Genomic DNA, 23,302 nt, shown 5'->3' with positions numbered 1-23,302 from the left:
CCAAGGAACTATGTTTGGCAGGGATCAGTAAATGATCCCAGGCACTAGTTTAGGGGGTAATCTACAGCCAGGACCTTCTAAAGTAGCCTATGCGTTTAGAGCGGTAAGTGTGAATACAGGCCATGTGAATTAAGCGGAGTTTTTGAGCACCAAATGACCCCATCAAACATCAGATGCAGAAGCTTACGGCTTCTTCCTCTTGAGTCTGCCTTGCAGGGAAGGGAAACGCTCCATTCAAAACATAAACAGTGACCTAGCATGCATGCTGCTGTGGCCAGGGAGGACAGAGCACAGAATAATAGTAGCACATAAACAGATGATGACAAACTGTGAAGTGTCTCGGTTTAATGTGCCGTTAAGCTGTTTGTTTAATGGTTCTAAATATTAACAGTGCAGCTGAGAAGTAGATCTCAACATAAGGAAGCTTTGGCTGCAGTACTACACAATGTGGCGAAGTGGAAAGGTTCTTCTGGGGAGAGTTATGAACCTAAAAAGAGCCCCGTGGGATCAGGCCAAAGGCCCGTCTAGTCCTGCATCCTCTCCCCAGAGTGGCCAACCAGATGCTCAGGGGATTCGTTTTCTACAAGGCCTTTGGCTGATTATACGCCCTTCGTGAGAGGTGGCGGCAGAAGGGGGGGGGGGTTATTCTTTTGTTTGGGTCTTTGTTTTCATTGTGTGTTTTGATCTTGTATATTTATACTGTGAACTGCCCTGAGATCTGCGGATGAAGAGCAGTATAAAATAAAATATAATAAAATATTTCCCATGGGGTGTATAGGGTGCTGGGGAGGAGGAGTAACTTTGGTGGGGGACACGTCATAATAAATAAATAATTTATACCTGCCCATCTGGCTAGGTTTCCCCAGCCACTCTGGACGGCTTCCAATAAAATATTAAAAATACGATAAAACATCAAACATTAAAAACGTCCCTAAACAGGGCTGCCTTCAGATGTCTTCTAAAAGTCAGATAGTTCCTTATTTCCTTGACATCTGGTGGGAGAGCGTTCCACAGGGCGGGTGCCACTACTGAGAAGGCCCTCCGTCTGGTTCCCTGTAACCTCACTTCTTGCAGGGAGGGAACTGCCAGAAGGCCCTCGGAGCTGCACCTCAGTGTCCAGGCTGAATGATGGGGGGTGGAGACGCTCCTTCAGGTATACTGTTCCTTATAGGGTAGTTTGTCCACCTTTGGTCCCCACCCTGCACTCAGCTCTCACCTGTGGCTCCTAGAAGCTGTCAGCATGTGACAACAGCCACACCCCAGGAAGAGCTTTTGATTGGCCAGCTAAACCAGGTGAGGGTAGCTGATGGGTCTCAAACCCTTGGTGAGTTAGGGACTTCTCCTGCACGAAAAGACAGGCTGCAACGGATTAAGCGGACAAGACCATTGGTGGATCCAGTGGTGAAGAAGGCGGCTTCTGCAAGTGCTGTAGAGGGAAGTGAGGGGCAGATGGGGCTTGTCAACCTCAGAAGGCAGTACATCTAGGAGAAGGAAAACTAGGAGGCAGTCCATCTAGGAGAAGGTTTATCTACACCTCTGCCGCCTTGCAGGATGTACCGGTATCTCACGAGGATGGAAAGATGGAATCAGCTATGTGCTGTGCAGGCCAAGATCTTGCAGAAGCTTTCTAAGAACTGATGCAGAAAGAGCACAGGGGAGCCTGGAAAGGATATTTCTGATTTCCAGGCATGAGTACTGTTGCAAATGTAGTCAAAACAGCACCACCGATCCACAATACAAGAGGTATTAGCAGGGGTGGGTGAACATCAAGGTTTGCAGAAGCAAAAAATAAAAATCCATGGATCCCAAATATAGTCCTTCCATGCTAATTAGTCTTCTCATGCATCTGTAACAATAATAGCTATTGCCTCAAATTAAACGTAGACAGGGCTGATCAGGATTGGAGAGAAAGGGGTGTATGTCAGAAAGCTGCCTGGCTTCATTAGCCTAGCAGCCTATACTATTATAACGTACTACATTAATTACAGAGGAAACCAGAGACATGAGTTCACTTTTCAAAAATTATTATTTTTAACCTTGATAAGCTAGTGAAGTGCATACATTCTTACCAAGTGGGCACCCCCAGTGCCACACTGCAAACCCTGGCACGCTTATATCTTTCCAAAATTGGGAATCTGCTCTACGTGGCAATGAACATTTACTTTTCTTTATTGCACAAGCCCCTGTGTATCTAGAGCAAGCCAGTCACCGGGTTTTGCAGAAAAGAGAGAGCACGAAATGGAATTTTCCATTTAATCAAAAACAGAGCACTGAAATTTCATCTGCAGACTCCTCCTGATTCTTCCATTGCTTCCTAAAGCAAACAAGCCTGAGGGTGATAGGATATTAAACACCACGTATTTACTTTGAAATCAAATTGTCTTCGTATTTCCTCTGTTCTATTCATTTTAATGTTATAATCTGGAAATGACACAAGCATTCCCCCCCCTATTCTTCTTAATGCCAGTTTTTACAAAAATGCACGAGCGAGGTTCAGACATAATAGTTTCCTGCTATGAGAATGTGTCAAATCGAGCCTCAGGTTTGCACATTCTCCTTTGTGCATGGAAAGAAAGAAATTCAAAGCTTACTTTTGCGATTTGGAGCAAACTGCAGATTCCCATGATGTCTGAATATGGGAAACTGTGATTTGGACGGATCAGTTACGTATGCAACAAGCCAAGACCTGAAACAACAACTTGATCCTGGTTTGATCCCCACTGCCGGATTGTAATAATTGGTAAAAATTTCCCAATGCCCCCCTTTACTGATCCATAACAGACTGGACAACTACAAACCAATGATAAAACCAATAATAAAAGAAGAACTAAGAATTTCAGAAAGTTAAACGCTAAGCTGATACCGTCCAAAAGTTCGCCGTCTTCCCAGTATGCCACCAAAACTGTCTAAATAAATTATGTAGCAGTTTCCTTTCCTCAGAAACACGAGACACCAAACAGAGACAGAAAAGCAATTTCTAATTGGGATACGGGGGAAATCTGATTTAGCTGTGCCCATGTGGTTTGAAATAAAACTTGCTGATTGACAATACCTGCAAACCCCCCCTTTTGCCCCAGCCAAGGCTGTACCTGCCCCACACCTGATGTCATACATGTAGACCAGGGGAAGTGTGGCTTGGCAAAACATCTTGGGGATGGGGGCTCATTAGGCTTGCGGGATGGAGTTACCCATTGCTGCCTTAAGGCAAGTAAGTTAGTAACTAATTATAAAAGGTAAAGGGACCCCTGACCATTAGGTCCAGTCGCGGACGACTCTGGGGTTGTGGCGCTCATCTCGCTTTACTGGCCGAGAGAGCCGGCGTTTGTCCGCAGACAGCTTCCGGGTCATGTGGCCAGCATGACTAAGCTGCTTTTGGCGAAACCAGAGCAGCGCACGGAAACGCTGTTTACCTTCCCGCCGGAGCGGTACCTATTTATCTACTTGCACTTTGACGTGCTTTCAAACTGCTAGGTGGGCAAGAGCAGGGACCGAACAACAGGAGCTCACCACGTCATGGGGATTTGAACTGCTGACCTTCTGATCGGCAAGCCCTAGGCTCAGTGGTTTAACCCACAGCTCCACCCACATCCCTTAGTAACCAATTATACTTGGCCTGAGAAAGAGTGTGAGTGGAATGGTTAAGTCTAAATGACTCTAGCAAAACTGTACTTAAACTAAATGACCCAAGCATGGACTATAGAGGCTGGCTCAGATGGGACACTAACATCTCAGGGAATCTGGAATATTGGTTTCACCCCAGGAAGCCCCTCCACGCCTTCTCTATAAACTAGAGCTGGGCGATATATCAATACATCATCTAAAACCGGTTTCATAATTTTTGACCTGGCAATATATCGCGAATCACGGTGTGTGTGTGATGCAAGAATCACAATGTGGGGGAAACCATGAGGCCAGCCTATGCCTCTACATACCGGTAGCTCCATCCTTATGTCAGACATCTTAATATATCAGTGTATCACCAATGTTTAGCTAGTGGTAATATCATGATGTTTAGAAAACCAGATATCGCCCAGCCCTACTATGAATGCGACTTTGGTGGTTTCCAAGCAATTTGCAGCTATTATAATTCGAAGCTTTTCCTTCCACCAAGAGCCTTTTTACAGCTGCCTCAGGAGACAAGCTGAAAAGCTGTAGCTTCGTTTCACTGACTCATTCTCTGCACTCATGTGTAAAGACAAGATACTGTACCTACAATTATGCGAACATCTCAGTCCTCCAGATTATGCAATTCTGCCGTCAGTCATTTGGAAGAAGGGCAACGCATACAACTAGCCAGCTGCAGCTCAAATTTTAAATGGCTGTTTGCATATGCTCCCCTGGAACCTGTGTGTGTCTTGGGTGGAGCTGGACGAGAATACATTGCTGGTCAGCAATTGGCCTTTACGGGAGTTGACACCCCCAGCATCAAAACATGTTAATTTTTCCACACGCTGGCCTATCTGACTATTTCTTGGCTCCTCGGAGGAGGCTTGGCAGCAAATTTCACAAAGGGCTTTCCGGGAACATATCAAGTTATTAAAAACTGTCATTCAATCTGTCGGGAACAGCATAAGTAACACTTTGCTGGGCCCTTTCTGGGACTGTCTCAACACACAAGGACACTTCAGATTCCATTTCCCCTTGTATTGTCACATCCAGCCTTGGGGTGATATATATAGATATAGCACGAAAAAGAACAGAATGCAAACACAAATATATATATTCTATTTTTGTGTGCCAATACTCATCAGCATGGGTTCTTCTGGGGGTGGGGCACACTTCCCACCCTGGGGTCCTAAATGTATTTATTTTTAAGGACCCAGACATATGCAAGTTAATATATATATATATATACCCATCTGGCTGGGTTTCCCCTGCCACTCCAGGTGGCTCCCAACAGAATATCCAAAGGCAACTATGGGGTGTGGCATTCATCTCGCTTTTCCGGCTGAGGGAGCCGGCGTTTGTCCACAAACAGCTTTCCCGGGTCATGTGGCCAGCATAACTAAACTGCTTCTGGCGCAACGGAACACCATGACGAAAGCCAGTTGCGCGGATTCGAACCGCCAACCTTCTGATCGGCAAGCCGAAGAGACTCAGTGGTTTAGACCACAGCGCCAACCGCATCCCTTCTCCCAACAGAATATATATATATATATATATATATATATGTTAAAACATCAAACATTAAAAACTTCCCTGAACTTCGGGTGTCTTGTAAAAGTCATTGATAGTTGTTTATTTCCTTGACATCTGATGGGAGGGCGTTCCACAGGGCGGGTGCCGCTACCAAGAAGGCCCTCTGCCTGGTTCCCTGTAGCTTCACTTCTCGCTGTGAGGGAACCGCCAGAAGGCCCTCGGAGCTGGACCTATGACTGGACAAGTCATAGACCTTCCCCTACCTGGTCTCAAATTATTTATGTGAACACACATGGTCACTGGTACAGAGTACTGTCACCTCTTTGTTTTTTGCTGCCCAGGGCAGCCAAGACATGAAGTTTTATCTCAGCCACACGCTCATTACATGGCCTTAGCATACCACCGCCCCCCCCCCCCCAATCCTCAAAATGGATGGCCTGCTGTAAGGATGGCTGAAATAATCTACGGCCTAGTTCTGACGACATGTTAAGCCAAACCAAACCTTGGCTTGGCCCAGAACACTGTGGATGAGGGAGAAGCAAAGCAGCTGAGGGAGAGCCAAGGTTTAGCTTAGTGTGCCAGGGGAACCGGGCCTATGCGAGGCACTCTGCAAATCTGAAACGGGCTATAAATACTATTTTCTTGGAACTGGGAGTTGCTTGACCCTGCCTGGCTTTTGGCCACAGAGAAGAAGCTGCTATGAGCAAGAACAGCACTATGGCATTTCTACACATGGAGGTGGCTGCTTTTCTAGCCTGTATTTAAAAGGGTACAGAGGAGCGCATCACAGGTTTTGGGTGTGCTCCAGTTTATTTAGTCAGACTTCAAATAAACCTAGCCTAGAAAGAGTCTTTGAAGCCTTAAGCCTGTGTTTTCAACATGGCACTTTCAACAAGGGAAGGGAATAACTGGCCCCTCCAATTTCCCCCGTTCACACTGCAACAAAGCTTGAAAAATCTTTCCATGTGCCACAACCGAGTGCTTCCTTCAAGTGTAATTTCAGCAAGGGGAATAGCATGGGGTGGGTGGGGCCCCTTTGGGTGCTGTGGATGGCTTCTGAGGGTGCATATCCACCCATGGGTGCCACATGGGTGACCAATGGACTGGACTCCCTTTGGAGAGATTTTAAGATGTGTTTCAGTGAGGGCCAATGGTGAGCATGGCCTCCATCACTCACCTTTCAATCTCCAAGTCTCTTAGAAACCAATAAAAGGAAAAGGTGCTTCGCCCCAGGCCCTGAGGCACACTGATGAAATTGTTCAAATTGTAGACACAAGTACAATCTCTCTAACTCGGTCTCTGTCTTGATTAAAAAATATTTCTGCCTTGTCATGGGAATTCTCAGGTGAACTCCTTCGGCAAAGGCGGAAGGCGGGCTGCGCATAGCACTCAAAATCATTTGTAGCTGTGGCAGAACCAAGACTGAGATCACGTACATAATGATGCCTATTCAGAGCTGGTGACTTCGACTCTTTTGAGTCTCTTTCCCACCCACTCCATAATGGGAGATGTCCGAGAAATTGTATCTGGAACACAAGCAGTGAATCAGAAGATCAGAGAATTGTAGAGCTGGAAGGGACCACAGGGGTCATCTAGTCCAACCCCCTGCAATGCAGGAATATTTTGCCCAATGTGGGTCTCGAACCCACAACCCTGACATTAAAGAAAGAAACGTTTCTGCAAAGCCCTGCAACACCAATTCATTTATTTCCACTTCTATTCAAATTTCCCATCTAAAAGATAGCCAGAGGGGCTAGCTTTTTTTTTAAGGGGTGATAAAAATATTTAGAAAACAAGAGGGCAACAACAACAACAAAAATCTATCAGCCAACAGAAGATCAATTACAGTTCAAAAATTTTAATTTTCTATTTAAATCCCCATGGAATAATAAAAATAAAAATAGAGGAGATGGGGCCTGGTGGACCTTCTCAGGGAAGGCGTTCTACATTTTTGGGGCCATGACAGAGAAGGCCCTGTCTCTCACACCCACCCGCCATGTCTCTGTGGGGGATCAGGCAACCATGTCTCTGGTGCTGACTTCCATGTTCAGGTAGGTTCATAGAGGATGGAATCAAAGAATTGCAGAGTTGGAAGGGAACCCTGAGGATCATCTAGTCCAGTCTCCTGCAATGCAGGAATATGCAGATGTCCCATACGGGGATCGAACCTGCAAGCCTGGCACTATCTGCACCATGCTCTAACCAACTGAGCTCATATCCAGGTTTATATGATATCCCGAGTTGCAAAACCCTGACTGTAAAATGTTAAAATTAAGCCTGGAAATGGGTTAATACAGGAGTATTTTGACCCAACTGAAACTTCCAAGCTGCCATGCATATCCACTTCCTGATAAAAATAAAAGTCATTTATTTGCTCGATTCTGCAATAATAACACCACACATTGGGACAAATACTATGAACTTTCCAAACAGTTGCTGATGACACCAAAACTGGTTGTGACTCCCCAGGAAAGAGAGAGATGAAGAATAGAAAGCATGGTGTGTGTTGCAGCAGGGTGGGGACCAAAATTGTTACCCAGAAATTACAAGGAAAAGGACAGGAAACAAAACAAGGGGTCTGATCGTGTCATTATATAAAGCTATGGTGTGCCCACAGATAAAAGTTATAGCTGTCCAATGTAATAAAGGCTACTGTGCAGCAGAATAAGAAAAGGACAAATAAAATGACTAGACCACTTTCCTTAAGAGACAAGTCTAGGGTGGGGGTTGAACAAGGGATGACAAGGGAGTCAAAGGTGTGGTGAAGGAGGAAAAGGAGCTTGCAGAGAAGCGGAATCCTTTAATCTGTCTTCACAACGGAAGATACAGAGCAGTTCCCAGTGCCTGAACTAACTTTTGCATGAAGGGAGTCGGAGAAACAACTCTCTGCACAGAGCTGGAAATGGTCCAAAATGATCAAATTTAGAGAAAAGACAAGTAAGATTATGGAGAAGGCAGGCAGAGAAAAGAGTTTTCCTCCCTCTCTCGTAACACTAGAGCTTGTGTACATCCGAGGAAGCTGAAGGTTGGAAGATTCAGGGCAGGTAAAAGAAAGCACTTTTTCACAAAGTGCATAATTAAAACTATGGAACTCCTTCCCACAGGAGGCAGTGATGGCGAGCAGCTTGAATAGCTTTAAAAGAGGATTGGACAAATCAGGGAGGCCAAGGCATTCTGTGGCTACTAGCCATGATAAATGGGTTCTACCTCTGCAATTGCCAAGAATCACAGGTGGGCAGAGAGCCATTGTGCTCAGGTCCAGCTTACAGGTTTCTGTGGGAACAGGATCCATTGGTCTGATCCAGCATGCAAGATCCCGTGTTCTTATGCAAGGCATTCTTAAACAGGTATCTGCCCAATGGCCTTGGTAAGCCTGCATTCAAATAAGCACATATGAACGTCCGGTGCGAGTAGTCACCGATGCCCAGGAACAATCAGTAGCCTTCCAATGTTCTCCTGATTGTTCCTTGACAAGCAGGACTTGGATTTGGTGCCTTTTAAATTTTCAAATACAAGACCTGCTGGGATCGTTTCCACGCGGGAGCTGCTCCCAAGCAAAGTCAATCGAGGCCGAAGGTAGAGCTTGCCGCCATCATCCATCAACCTGTGGCCCTCCAGAAAGTTTGGGGGCTCCATCTCCTATCAGCCCCAGCCGGCATAGTCAATAGTCAGAGGTGATGGGAGTTGTGGTCCAACTGGATCTGGAGGGCTTCAAGTTCCCTGAAGTAGGTTCCCATGAGAAGCTGCCAGTTAATAAGGAACCATCATGTGACCCGAACCAATTTAATTGAGGAGATAGCTTCTCTCGCCATCTCTCCCTATGCTTTAGGCCTTTATTGTGTTAGTTTTTCCAAGCTGACTCACTTCATCTTTTAGAAGCACATTTGTCTCCACCCTCCTATGCAATCAGCCCCATTCTGTATCCTATTGTGGGATGTTGGCACTGCGAAGGGTGTTGCATAACCAATCTTTGAGAAATACATTCTTCAAGGGAACAGGCAACAAAGGCTCTTGTGATATAGGCTTCGAAGTTGCTGTTTTTCTGCTCTGGGTGCCTGGCTGCTGCAGTACTGGAGAGACATGGCTGGTAGTGTTATCCTCCCCCCCCCAGTTCCCCCCCCCATAGTGCAAAACCGAGTCCACAAAACATACGAAAAGGTTCAGATGATCCGAAATTTGCTAACTACAAAATAAGGGCACAACCTACAGGAGCAAGACTGTTCAGCAGAAACAGAAGATGCCTTTGCATTGCATTTTACCTATGGCTGATGGCTGCCACTACTTCTGTTTATGCCCCTACTGCTGTGCCCTGTGCTGTGTTAGAAATCCCCCAGGCGCCAGGTGCGTTTTGCGACTGGCACAGGTCCAATTGCGACCACATGGAGATCTCTGGATGCCAGGTTGGTGACTGACATCTTCATCTGGCCGGCCCCTCCAGCTTTCTTAAGCAGAGCTCATTTATTGCATTTATATCCCACCTGTTTCTCCAAGGAGTACATGGTTCACAACCCTACTCAGTTAATCCCTACAATGACCCTGTGAGGGGGGGTTAAGAGGCTGTGGAGAAGAAGAGGAATAAGAGTTTGGATTTGATATCCCGCTTTATCACTACCCGAAGGAGTCTCAAAGCGGCTAACAATCTCCTTTCCCTTCCTCCCCCACAACAAACACTCTGTGAGGTGAGTGAGGCTGAGAGACTTCAAGGAAATGTGACTAGCGGCCAAGGTCACCCAGCAGCTGCATGTGGAGGAGCGGGGAAGCAAAGCCGGTTCACCAGATTACGAGTCCACCACTCTTAACCACTACACCACACTGGCCCAAGGTCACCCAGGTCCTGGTCAGACACCCTAACCACTACACCACACTGGCTTCCTTGCATACTTCTGCTACAGGGGCAGATTAAGTAGGTAATTAAAGACGGAGAAAGCAATATGTCATTTAGAGAAGGTTCTGGAATATTTTCCTTGAAACTTTGTTTTATTCAGGATTGTTTTATTTGATGTTTTAATGAGCTGTAAACTGCTTTGAGATTTTTAAAAATATAAAGCGGTATAGAAATGAAAATAATAATAATAATAATAATAATAATAATAATAATAATAATAAAGAATAAGAATCTCCACTGCAAAAACAAAAAAGGGGCCTAGACATTCTACTGTGGTAACTGCAGCCTAGGTTTAAGGTGTCATTTGGTGATCTGGTTTTCAAACGCTGCACCTATTGCCCTGTCCTGTGAAAAGTGAGTGTTGCAGTACCCCTAGGAATTAAGATACACCCACACACGCACATCTCCACCTTGTTTATGATGTTGCTAGAGGACTGCGAACCCAATAAACCCTTTACCATTGGAACAGGAAGCCATATAAGTGAGGCTGAGAAGTACAGCTTTGGCACAAAAGCAAAGCTTTACTGTGGAAACATCCAGGTATGCCCGCAAGGTGACACAGTGTACTTGCCCTGGCAAATACCCATGGCAGAGTGTACTGCAATCGCAAAAACTCTGGCAGAGTACACCGAAAGAACACAATAGCTTACTTTCTCACCCTTTACCACTTAACTCTGTTCCAGCAGAACTGCAAACTCTACACAACAGCTCCGAGGCTGGGTTATTATTAATTGGACTTGTTCATCGCTTGTTACACAGACGTCTCCAAGTGACTTGCAACGTATTTGAAAGCATAAACATAAATGCACAAGGGAGGGAGGAGTACGAGTAATATGGAAAAATTTTGGTTAAGACAATGAGAAAATACAGAAGTATTTTGAGGCGGAAGTAGAGAAATGTTAAATAGAAAAAATGATGAGATGGATTTTAAATTAAAGTTAAAAAAATCTGGAATTATGTGATAATTTGGAAATCAGTAAGGGGGGGGAATGAGGAAGTCATTGTAAGAAGTAATGATTGGAATTTAATTAACTGGCCTAGGAAGAGGGTCAGCTTCACGTTATGATTGGGAAAATATGTGGTTAAATGTAAAATGATTTTTGCTACCTCTGTGAGAGGGGGTTTTGTATTTGTTGCTCCCCTCGGTGGGAGAGGGGGGAGTCTGGAGTGTTTAACCATGTATTGTATTGTATTGTTTTTAATTGGTTTTTTAATTGGCAAATCCTATAAATTCTTAATAATAATAAAAAGAAACCATAAACATAAATGCATTTTAATGTTGAGGCGTTCATGCAAAACCACAAACAATACATGTATAAAATAACCCCCACATCCTCATCAACCACTGGGAGCTTGGCAGCAACGACCTGAAAGCTAGTTTCTAAGAGTGTTATAGCCAGTGCGGTCCAACTTTTCATACCAGATGGGCTGCAAGAGTACTTTGAGTCCTCCCTTTTCCTTCCCAAGGACCCTGTCAGAGCCCTCACGCCTCATTCACAAAGCCCAGCGCCTCGCTGTCTTTGGGAAGGCAGCACGAGGGCTGAGTGGGGTGTCAAATGTTGCTGAGGGCCACCAAAAAGCCATTGAGGGCCACATGCGGCTCTCAGGGCATGTGTTGGACCACCCTGGCATAAGCTTTTGTGAACCAATAGTCTACTTCATCAGATACGGTATCTGAATTGTTATCATTCTGAGTTACAGGTATACATATCCATGGTTTGGGGGGGGTGTGTGTGGCAGATTGTAAGCAGTGAGGTCAGAGGGAAACTAAGTGCAGAAAAGTACGGACAGTGACAACCGAGTCTTTGTCTTATAAAGAATGCACAATATACCTGCTAATAGTAGTGAAACTCTGCATTGAACAGAACTGGAAAAACAAACAACAGCAGCACAAAAGCTGGTGCTTTTGATTTTATACAGAAAACTTGCAAAGCAGATGCAGGTGAGTAAAGGGTTTGGTATGGTGGAGGACTGATGATCAGCAGGATGACAGGAGGCCTCTATTGTAATCCTGAGGAAAAGCCATCTTCTGAAGCTAGTATTTGTTGGTATAAAGGTAAAGGAACCCCTGACCATTAGGTCCAGTCGCAGACGACTCTGGGGTTGTGGCGCTCATCTCGCTTTACTAGCTGAGGGAGCCAACGTTTGTCCGCAGACAGTTTTTCCAGGTCATGTGGCCAGCATGACTAAGCCGCTTCTGGCGAACCAGAGCACTGCACGGAAACGCCATTTACCTTCCCGCCGAAGCGGTACCTATTTATCTACTTGAACTTTGACGTGCTTTCGAACTGCTAGGTTGGCAGGAGCAGGGACCAAGCAACGGGAGCTCACACCACCGCGGGGATTCGAACCGCCGACCTTGTGATCGGCAAGCCCTAGGCTCTGTGGTTTAACCCACAGCGCCACCCGTGTCCACTTTCCATTGTTGTATTTTTTCTTGATGTTGTGCAAAGGCTAAACCAGCATTTGGGGAATCCTTCCTGCCCACTGCAGAGGGTTGCATTTGTTTGGGGATAATATCAGCAACACATCTGCAATAGGGGAGGCTAGAGCAGCCCAAGTGGACAGGATGCATCTCCCCTCTTCTCCTTATACTTCGCCACCTGTCCAGCGATCAACAGATCAGTTCTGCTACAGCTCTGAATTGATCACTTAAGGGGGAAAGGTCCCATCTGGAAGCAGGACCTGAGCGCAGCAGCATTCTCCCTCCTCCAGCAACTAGTATTCAGAGGAATAATGCCCATGACAGTGGAGGCAGAACACAGACATTGGGACACAGGGAGGTGCCATACACAGAATCAGGCCATTGGTCCATCTAGCTCAGTACTGTCTACACTGGCTGGAAGAATAGAGCCTGTTGAATTTTTCAGCTTTCAGATTCCCAAAATGATGGGTGCTAAAAATGACTTTGAGAAGGCAAAATATATTTTGGCTAAATTGATATGATTTAGTCTTGCTAGGTAAGCAAAATGTGCATAAAATTGCACAGAAATCATTAAAACGACTACCAAGTACTTGCAGTTATATCATATGTTAATATTATTTTTTATTATTTAGCATTGCCTGACATTTTCAGAGAGAAAATTTAAAAAAAAGGTTTTCCAAAAGCAGTTTGCATGTTTCTTCATCAAACGTAGACTTACCAGTTACAAAAACAAAAATTCCTCACGCCCCAAAACATATTTTTTTTAAAGACTCCTCATGGAAGATATTTGCAAAAATTAAGTTTCACTCCCTAAAATGACATGCCCTATTGGCAGAAGATGTTTTGGACAGTGAGTTCTCCCAGCCAATCTGGAGATACTGGGGACTGAACCAGGGATCTTCTGCATACAAAACAGATGTTCTACCACTCAACCATGGCCCTTCCTTCCCTTGTCAAGGGCTTCCCCTGCTCCTTTCTTCATGCCATCAACTTTGCCCCAGCCTCCCGGCAGCTTTCCCCACCCTCACCTTCTTTCTCTCCCTCCAGGCTCCCCCATGTAGCATATTAGGTCCTCAAGCAGCAGACTCCCCATGCTTGGGCGAAACAATAAAATGGATTACGCCAAATAAGTATATATATATATATATATATATATATATATATATATATATATATATATATGTTTGCCAATGGCAACTCAGAGTCCCATGACAGCCAAGTAAAAAACTGGAAGGTGTCCACATTCCTCTCGTAATGCACACCCAAGGTGCCTTCACCTCAGCTTCACCTGGGACAAAGTGCCTAGTCTAGCCAAGAGACAACAAACAAAACAAGCAGCAGGAATGAGGGCGGAAGAGTTGACGGTTAGCTGGGGGATGGATAGGAAAACAGACCAAGGGGAATGCTAAGGACCTCTGGGATAGCAAGGCTCTGCCTTTCTCAGCAAATTCATAAATAAATCCTTTCTAAGCAAGAGTAAAAACAAAAAACAAAAACAAAAAACCCAGCCAACTACACAGGAAAAACTCTTACTTGGAGGAAGACAGGTGCAGAGTATGGAGCGGGCAGGGGAAGGGAGCTGTCCACTGGGAGTTTGCAATTCACGGTGCTGAACCCTGAAACAGTCTTGGGTGCTCTACAATGCTTTGCCCTGGTGCATCGCAGCACAGAATGAGGGTGGAAGGCAGAAGCAATGTCACAACAGGTGGCTTGATCTGGATACTGCAAAGGGCTGACACTTTAGGCATTCAACTGATCCATTTCCCTGTTTCCAGACTTTCCCCTCTGGCCTCACAGAAGTCAAATAAGGAACGAGAGTAGCTTCTGGCCTAGTCAAGTTTTACTCCCAGGCCAATCTCTTTTTAAAAAAAAAAATAAGTAAGAAAAATAGTCTGTTCAAAGCAAAACGAAATTGCACAGTTCAAAGCAAAACAAAATTGAGAAGTTAAGGAAATTGCTCCTTGAATTGCTATAGGGAATTTTTGCATGGCTTTGAGATCTTCTGAAAGGCATTCCCATAAAACTGAGGAGGTACCATTGTGATATATTTATTTCAAGGTGGCAGCCACTTTGAACCAGGTGGGGGGCGGTTTGAAAACTGATTCCTACTTATTCCTATCCTGATATTCCTGAATTGCACCTCTGTGTTAGCCCAAACACAAATGAAAATACAAATGAAGAAGTTGCCTGCTTGAGGCCATATTCACACCAGACATATACAAGAATGATTTAACAATAATTCTCTCTTCCCAGGGAACTCTGGGAACTGTAGCTCTGTGAGGGCAATAGGGGGTCTCTTAACAACTCTCAACACCCTTAAACTACAGTTCCCAGGATTCTTTGGGGGAAGCCATGACTTTAAAATTGCATGATAAATAATGCTGATGGGGCCACACCTCCAACAGCCTTCTGCTCTCCCCCAGCGCCCATTTCAGGCAGCCGCCTCATTCTACCTCAGGGGCGGATAACAACTTTTCTAAAACAAAACAACAACAACAACTGTGGGCTATATTCCCCGCTGGGCAACCTTCTGGGGCAACATGCTTAGTGGCTGGTCAGAGGCAAAACATGACAATGCAATGGGTGCACATTCTACCTTTGTAGAGTAGGCTAGCTTTTCCACACAATTACTGGAGATCAAGGCCCCATCCCCACCATGTAGTGACATTCTAGGAGGGCGTAAAGTTGGGCTAGGGAGAAGGCGTGGCCTGGGGAAGGTGCTTGTGGCCAGGCGGGGAGGCCTGGAGGGCAGCATTTGGCCTTCAGGCCTGAGGTTCCCCACTCCTGCTGTACCTAATGGACAAGCCAGCTCTATGGGTGAATTACTGTGAGGGCACCAGGGACTGCTAGGATTTGAACCAGGAACCATCTAGCCCTTAGGCTGGTGCTCCTCATGCAAGCCCCTCAAGGCTACCAAGCAGTGGGAGAAAAGGGCAATTCTATCCTCTTCTGTCCCCAACCGCAAGCAACCCAATGGTTCTCCTTGATTCAGCCTAGCTACAAATGCTTCCAGGTCAGGCCAGGGTCTCTTTCCGAATAGCATTCTGATTCAGACTTTGCCTGTCTCTTTAGCTTCTTGCATCTACTGACTCTTCGCACACCCATCCCTTCAGAGAAGGGCAGGGCACTTTGGATTATGTGTTTTATAGGGCTATCGGGGTAGGGCTAAATGGTACTGCCCCTCTTGGTGGACATAGGATGCTGCTTCCAACAGAGGCACAGGGCATTGTTTGCGCTACTGAATCCAAAGCTGGCCAGCAGTGGCTAGACAACAGCAACATTTTCAAGCTAGCGTTAAAAGTACCGTAACAAATCCAGAAAACAAGTGAGCTCCAACCCAGTTTTGTTTTATGAGAATGAGCATTCTTTTAAGCTAGTCTTGCTTCTTTGCAAACAGAAGCCCTGAAAAGGGCTGCCTTTTATTTTAAAACACACACACACTTAAATCTAATTAGTCGCAGAAACGGCTTTAGAGTGCATCTCACTCTCCTACCAAACCTATTAACTTTGATGACAGTCATCTTCAGTCATCTTTAAGGCATCTTTCTCCCAGCCTCCCGTTAGCATTCCAGAGTTTTAGGCATGCATGTAAGCACAACATCCGTTTTCAATAGGATAAAACACAGCAGAGGCCTGATTTAATGCGGACGAAGCTAGATGCTCAATGCTTAAAATTTTCCCCAGCGTTCACAGGCTCTGCTGCAATGCTGTAAATCTGCTTTGTGCACCCGGCAAGCAAACCAATGGTCCGAAACGGTGAATTCGCAAGCTACACATTGCATATGAAGGAGAAAGAAGGAACACTAACCTGGTGAAGAATGCAGCACTGCTTATAAAGGAGATTTCGTCAGCTAAATCCATCTCCTCCGAGCGCAAGCTGTCCGTTAAATGGACCCTAACGCAGGGAATTCCATCTGACAGTCTGGGCTGCGGCACCAAGCATGCCGGAGAAGATCCTTCTGGTTTGCACTTTGCAACCTAGAGAAACAAAGTAAAAGAAAGGGGAAAAAAACCATGGGTAAGGGGCAGAGAAATCTTCTCAGCTCGTTTGCAGCAGGCAGGTTGGGGTTGATTTAAAAAATAAAAATAAAATAAAATGATACAATGCCATGAATTCACAGCAAATTGTGAGTCAGCATTTCCACACACACCCTGTACCCAATGAATGAAAAACCCAACCTCCTGCCGTAAGGCAATGGCAAAAAAAAGCACAAATCTATAGTGATGGGAGTCAAACAGGAACCTCGCAGCACATTGTAGCAAAGTGTACAAAATTAAGATAAAGCTGGGAATGTACACAAGAACTATGATGTCACAGCAGGCGCTATTAAGGCTTTTTGTGTGTTCCCTTTCTATTACTGCCTCACAATAATCTTACCCAAATCATGAGGTGGTTTTTGAAAATATGATGATGATTGTGTAGCTCATAAGCTACATGGAGCTCAGGCTGCCGCGGCAGAAATAATACCATACAATTAGTGGTTTAAGCAATTATGTACATTATGCCGGCAGGGGCGCTGAATAGCTTAATAACGGCAGCTCAGCTATATTTAAGGCACCGTAACAAGTAGGACCATCAAAACCATTTGATGTATGTGACTCTCTTGTTTAATTTGCACATTAAGGCCATATCTTTATGTAACTCGTATGTTTACATCTCCTTCTTCTGCTTATGTAACACCTACCGTTACGCAAGAGGAAGTGTTAGAACAGCTTCACCAGCAACAAAACAAACATGCAGGATATGGGAGAGTCACAGAAGTTGGCACAGGGAAATTAAGGGACACGCAACCCCAAGTACGAGCACCCCAAAACTTTTGCAGGCACAAACAGTGTTCAAAGCAGGACTGCGTTTAACCACCCCAAGAACATCATGAACACAATCCATCACAAATATCCAATTAAAAAAAGAATGTCTGGAGGGGCCCTCACACTTTCCCACTCTTGGCAGATGCTGACAGCAAAGTGAGAGATTTCTCTAAGCTGCTGTTGCTTCTTGATGGAGCAAAGCCTGCTCAAGTTACCCCCTCTGCCTCCATAAAGGTTTATATAAGTTGAGTGGCTGTCGCAGCTTGAACTGCTCCCTGGGTGACCCTTTAGAGATGAGATCTTTATCCAGACCTATCTACCCACCAGAGAAGGCCACGGGGGCACAAACACACAACCTTATTCCGTCCATCCACCAAGCTTTCAGACCCTTGGTTCATCTAGCTCATGGGTAGGCAAACTATGGCTCGGGGGCCGGATCCGGCCCAATCGCCTTCTAAATCCGGCCCGGGAATCAGTGTGTTTTTACACAAGTAGAATGTATCCTTTTATTTAAAATGCATCTCTGAGTTATTTGTGGGACATAGGAATCCGTTCATTTCCCCTCCCCCTTCAAAATATAGTCCGGCCCCCCCACAAGGTCTGAGGGACAGTGGACCAGCCCCCTGCTGAAAAGGTTTGCTGACCCCCGATCTAGCTCAGGATCCACACGCCAAATCCTCATCAGGATCCGAATCGCAGGCTGAATTTGACAGGCGGGTGGGAGCACCCACCTGTCAATACTGCCATAATGGTGTCTGTCGCATGACTGAAAGGTGGGCGGGGAAAGCCCAGCTGTCAAAATCCCCTCCGCAGCTTCGCAAAGTGTCCTTTCAAGCAGGCTCTTGGCCAGGGGCGTAGGAAGGGGGGCGCGACTCCCATACTGCCTGCCTGCGACTCCCAAGCCTACCCCAAGCCTTCGGGGTAAGGGGGAGCTGTGCTGCTTTGCTGACGGCCTTTCCCCCCCTTTCCCCCTTCATTTTGACAGCTTGGGGGAGGTTTGGGAGTCACGGGTGTGCAGCGTGCCAAATTCAGGGCACCCGAGTGGCTATCCCGCGCCTGGGAGGGCACCCTCGGGAGCGCGCCTGCCATGAGCAGCGCAGGCATATTCTCTGCCGCTGCTCTCGGCTCCTTTGAAGAGAGTGGGGAGGCTGTTTCAAACCATGCAAGGCGATTGAACCCAGGACTTTCTTCATGCAAAGCAAATGCTCTACTGCTGAGCCACTGCTGTCCTTTCCTACACCTGCCAGTCTACCAAAATGGCAATCCCATGCTACGTAAAATTTATTGCGATGGTGCCAAGTGAGTTAAAAGCTCTGCTTCTCCAAATTTTCCCCCTTGGCACAGCTGACATTTTAAACGATCCTGGGTTTATCATCCAACACTGCATTATGAAGCTCCCCCAAGCTTTTAGGCATCGCTTCAGCCAAGGTGTTAATTTATAGACCGTTTGGGGAAGAACAGGGAAATCCAACGAATTGAACCCAAGTAATCCCTTGCCCATTAGCAGGCCCCCAAGGAGATATTTTGGGCAGCAGCTAAGATATATGAGAGCCCAAACCCACCACACCCATTACTGCCCCCAGTCGTTGGGTAGCCTCCAGGAAATTCTCACTGTCTCGCCTCCTTTCACAAGAGCTCTGCAAACACAAATAGGAGCCAAAAGGCACTGGAGGCTGTGCAAGTTCACTGAAGAGAGCGAGAGAGTGAGTGAGAAAGAAAGAAAGAAAGAAAGAAAGAAAGAAAGAAAGAAAGAAAGAAAGAAAGAAAGAAAGAAAGAGGTCCATCCTAGATAATGGATCGTTATTCCACTGTTGTCCATCAGTGAAAGGGCTGCACAGGAACTTGAAAGGAAGGAACAGCAGGCCAAAGAAATGGAACAAGAAGCTTCTTAAAACAGGCAAGAGAAACATCCGGAACCAAGCAGAAAAGTGGGCCACTCGGAGATACTGTCAAGATAAAGGAAGTTATCAGCTGACTACAAAGATCATCATCAGCATAACTGGAAAAATGTGTTTGGGGCTTTACAGATCAAAGCCGGCATCTAATTCTTAGGCTCCTTCACCAAAATGTACGCCAACAGCCATAGAATTTGCATAAGAGTTACGGTAGTAACAGAGGTGAAGTGATGGTCTTATCTCTTACTTGTTCTCAGCAGTATGTTTTTTTTGTTTGGGTATAAAGTCCAGTTGGAGTTTACTTTACTCACCAAACTAATGCCAGTGTCCTAATAAAAGAGGACTATGCTGAAGTCCATGTATGTCCACCCAAATTGGCCAGAATGTTTCACTGAGAAGCTTGTCCCTCTCCATTTATGGCATTCTGAAACCTAACAGCCACATCACAGAATTACAGCCTAATGAAAGAATTTGGGTGCCTAGTTGACATTGTTGGCATTGTTACGCAGTGCACGATAAATCATGAAGGAGCGAACAGGTCTTTCGAGGGCTGAAGACAGCTCACATAAACACCATTGACTTCTGCTTCCCTTCATTGAAGGGAAGGGACTAGAAATTAGAAAGTTGGGGGCAGGGCACAGCACTCAACCATGGCCATCTTTTTCAATCTGCCGCCCTTCTTCATAACAAACCCAATGCCACTAGATATGCGAATATTTCTCATTGGTGTATTTATTTTAAATATTTGCATTCCACCCCATGCCCAATAGATTCCTGGGTAAACAGCATAAAACACTAACATATACAATAAAAGGAATTGCCGGTATACGAGGCCACAGGTAAAAACATGCAGCAGATCAACGCTTCGCACAAATTAAAATGTGTGGCAAAAGAGAAATGTCCACACCTGTTCGGGGGGGGGGGATGTAACAAAGGTGCCATGCATACCTCTTTCAAGAAGGCCTTCCATGACTTCCTGAAATCTGGAAGCCCAGAAAATCAGGGATTAGAAACCTCAGGCTGGGGTGGATGAGGGTGAGAGATGCAGTCTCTCAATCTGGCCCTCCAAACTCTCCACAGCCCATAGCCCTTCCTACCCCTGCTTTGCACTGTCCTTGAGCGTTTATCCCCGACTAGACTGTGTCCTTCAACTCTGATAATGTATTCCTTGACTGGATGTAGGATAGACAGGTGAGTCTGTGTAGAAACAAGCCTACTGTAGCCAGGTAAATTTAATACTTGGTGCTCTGCCCATTTTTGCTTCCGATCTCACTCACCACTGGTGGCATGCGGCCCCAGGCAGATCACCTAGAAGGGAATGTGGCCCTCAGGCTGAAAAAGTTTTCCCACCCCTGAAGCAGATAGTCTAGTCCAGGGACAGGGAACAGATGTTGTTGAACTACGACTCCCATCATCCTTGATTGGCCATTGACTCAAGACGGATGGGAGTCCAACATCATCTGGAAGTCCACAGGTTCCTCCTAACCTACCCAACTGACCTGCCTTGCCTTGGAATCTATCACTGCTTCTGCCTTAATTCTCATGATGGTGTACCTCCGCCAGGGTTCTTATGGGTCTTCCATTTCCTACACATTCTCAACCGGCAGGAAGCCCCAGATTCAACTGAATTTCTGGCACCTCCAGTTTCAAAGGCCCAGGTACCAGGTGATGGGAAATATTCTTTCTGCCTGAGATCTAGGAGAGCTGATGCAAGTTAGAGCTGGCAACACTAGGCTGGGTGACCTGGCACAAGGAAGCTTCCTATGTTCCCAAGTGTGGGTTTCAGATTTCTCAAGGCCTTCAGTTGTTGTTGTTGTTGCCATCCATCTGTCTCGAGAGACAATAGTGTGTGCCTCCAGGGGTCAAGTCTAACTACTGTGTTAGCAGCACTGAAGTGACCTCCCCAGGGCGCAAGCCTGGGCAGTGTGTATGGAGGTCCTGGGCTGCCCAGATGACAAGACCCCCTTCTTGGTCATGCTGATGTAGTCCAAAGGAAAGCAGAGCAATACCTTTGGCAACAGCTTGGCTTAGGGACTCGCACTCCAGATTTACTTCTTAGCCTTTACTTCTCCTGAAGACATCTGGCAAGGCAATGGAGGTTTAGGATCAGAGTTTTTGTTCTCCTAGACGGGCTCCCTTCCCAGGTTGATGAGCCCTATCTGCTCCTCACTTCCCTCTACAGCATGTGCCGTAGAGTAATCACGTTCTTGACCATTAGACCCACTATTGGCCTCATCCGCTCAATCCACCAGTCTGTCTTTGCATACAGGGGAAAGCCAAGCTCGAAACTACTGATGTTAACTCATTGAGCCACCTTTTGCAAAGGCTGCCTCCCTAGCCACCCTCGTCTCTCCAACCAGGAAAAGTCAACGAATAACGTCATTGGAATGACTGCAATCAGGAGCTTAAGCAAAGAACGGGAATTGTTACAAAATAAGGGGAATCATGAGGAAGATGCAATTCAAAGAATTAAAGAGATTAATAATTGCTTTCTTTTCTGCGGAGCTGAGATGAAAGGAGAAAGCCATATATTTTGACAGTATGCTATTAAAGTATTTGGAAGCAAACAGTCACACAACTGTAGCCAGCATATTAAACGCCTCCCACTTATACGTTGTAATAAAAGCTTAAAAGTATACAGGACTCATCTGAGAACATAAAAGGCGGCTTTACGCAGACACTATTCGACAGTAACCTTTATGCGATTTGCTCCATTATTGAAAATGGCAGATTCATGTTTGCACAGGACTTTGGTAGTCAAATACTTTTGTGTGTGTTGCGCGGGAGTCCAGACTGACAGCCCATTCCACTTCTGTGAATCCGTCGCTCTCACCCTGTCCACCGCTACTCCCTGCTGGTTTCCAAAACGGCAACGATTAGTCAGGGTTTTGTTACTTGGCAAAAACCCTTGCCGTTTCTAAGCTAGTTTTACCTTACAGTGTTTTTAAGAGCCCTCCTGACAGAGCAAAAGGGGTTCCATGCTGTTAAAAGTGCCGATTCTTACAATGTCCAAAGAGAAGAGTACAAAGGAAAAATCTCAATGTGACGGAGCAGCTTTGAGAGCAGTGCTTTTCAATATATTTTGGTGCAGTGCGCGCACACACACACACACACACACACACACACGTGCACACACCAGGACTACGTATTGAAGACACGTGATTCACAAGCTTTGCTGAAGCCAAGCAGTTCTGGGGTCTGGTTAGAGCACAGAGCACATGGGTTCAGGTAAGGGAATATAATTTGACATTCTAAGATTTATGGCTTTACTTTTTACATTTTGCTTCAAAAAATAAAAATATCGGCAAGATTCCAGCCTTTATGGTTGTGAATTTAAACTTGAAGCATTGTGGGCAATTCATGTTGAAATCTTGGGTGCCAGAGAACAGGCAGGTTAAGATTCCCTGTGATCCTTCCCCTTCCTAGTAACAACTAGACCAGAGCTGTCAACTTTCCCTTTTTTTGCAATGGGAAACGGCACTGGAATAAGGGAATTTCCCACAAAAAAGGGAAAGTTGACAGCTATGAACTAGACACAGCATAACATTGTACAAATGAGGCATAATTTATACTGGTATAACTAAACTGTTCTTGGAGTGGATTTGCATTTCCATTGCCCGTCTCAGTCCCATTTACTGGCACACAATATCAGCAGCAACCCTGAACTTCCATGTATCTGTTGCTGTGCTGGGAGAGATTATGAAAGATTCATCAGAAAAGCTGGAGATTGGAGGAGTTCATTTCATTTATTAACATGACTCTAGCCTAAACAAAAAGTGGCTATGTATTTAGTTGCACTGTAGAAAGTGATAACCAAAGGGTTTTGTTTTTTTATTACGGGCAATGAGGTTTACAGACACACACACACCCCTGCCTCAATCTCAGCAGGTCATCAAACTTTCACACATGAACAATTCTGGGACAGGTGGGGTGTGTGTTCCTAAATATTATTGCCAGGCAATCTATTTCAAATACAAACAAGCAATCTTAAATGGTTAGCAATGGTAACCCTGATTAAAAAATAGGTCTTTGGTTGCTTATCCATCATGGTCCTTCTCAGGGTTAATGGAATTTTTTCTTTCTTCTCTGTGTCATTTTAGCTAAGTAGCTCGATGATGAGCAACTTCCAAGACAGCAAGAGCAAATATA

At 45.5% G+C, this 23,302-nt stretch overlaps 1 protein-coding gene across 1 annotated transcript in view; it reads right to left on the bottom strand.

Moving 5' to 3' along the window:
- Positions 1–23,302, bottom strand: part of FAM13A (family with sequence similarity 13 member A) — a 137,717-nt gene that overhangs the window by 74,087 nt on the left and 40,328 nt on the right. Inside the window, 1 exon segment of the mRNA XM_033160600.1 lies at positions 16,258–16,427. Within this exon segment, the coding sequence (XP_033016491.1) occupies positions 16,258–16,427 (170 nt within the window).

The sequence above is a fragment of the Lacerta agilis genome, chromosome 9 (assembly GCF_009819535.1).
Source record: "Lacerta agilis isolate rLacAgi1 chromosome 9, rLacAgi1.pri, whole genome shotgun sequence".
In the NCBI taxonomy this organism is placed as follows: Eukaryota; Metazoa; Chordata; class Lepidosauria; order Squamata; family Lacertidae; genus Lacerta; species Lacerta agilis.
This window is presented reverse-complemented; position numbering and strand designations above follow the sequence as displayed.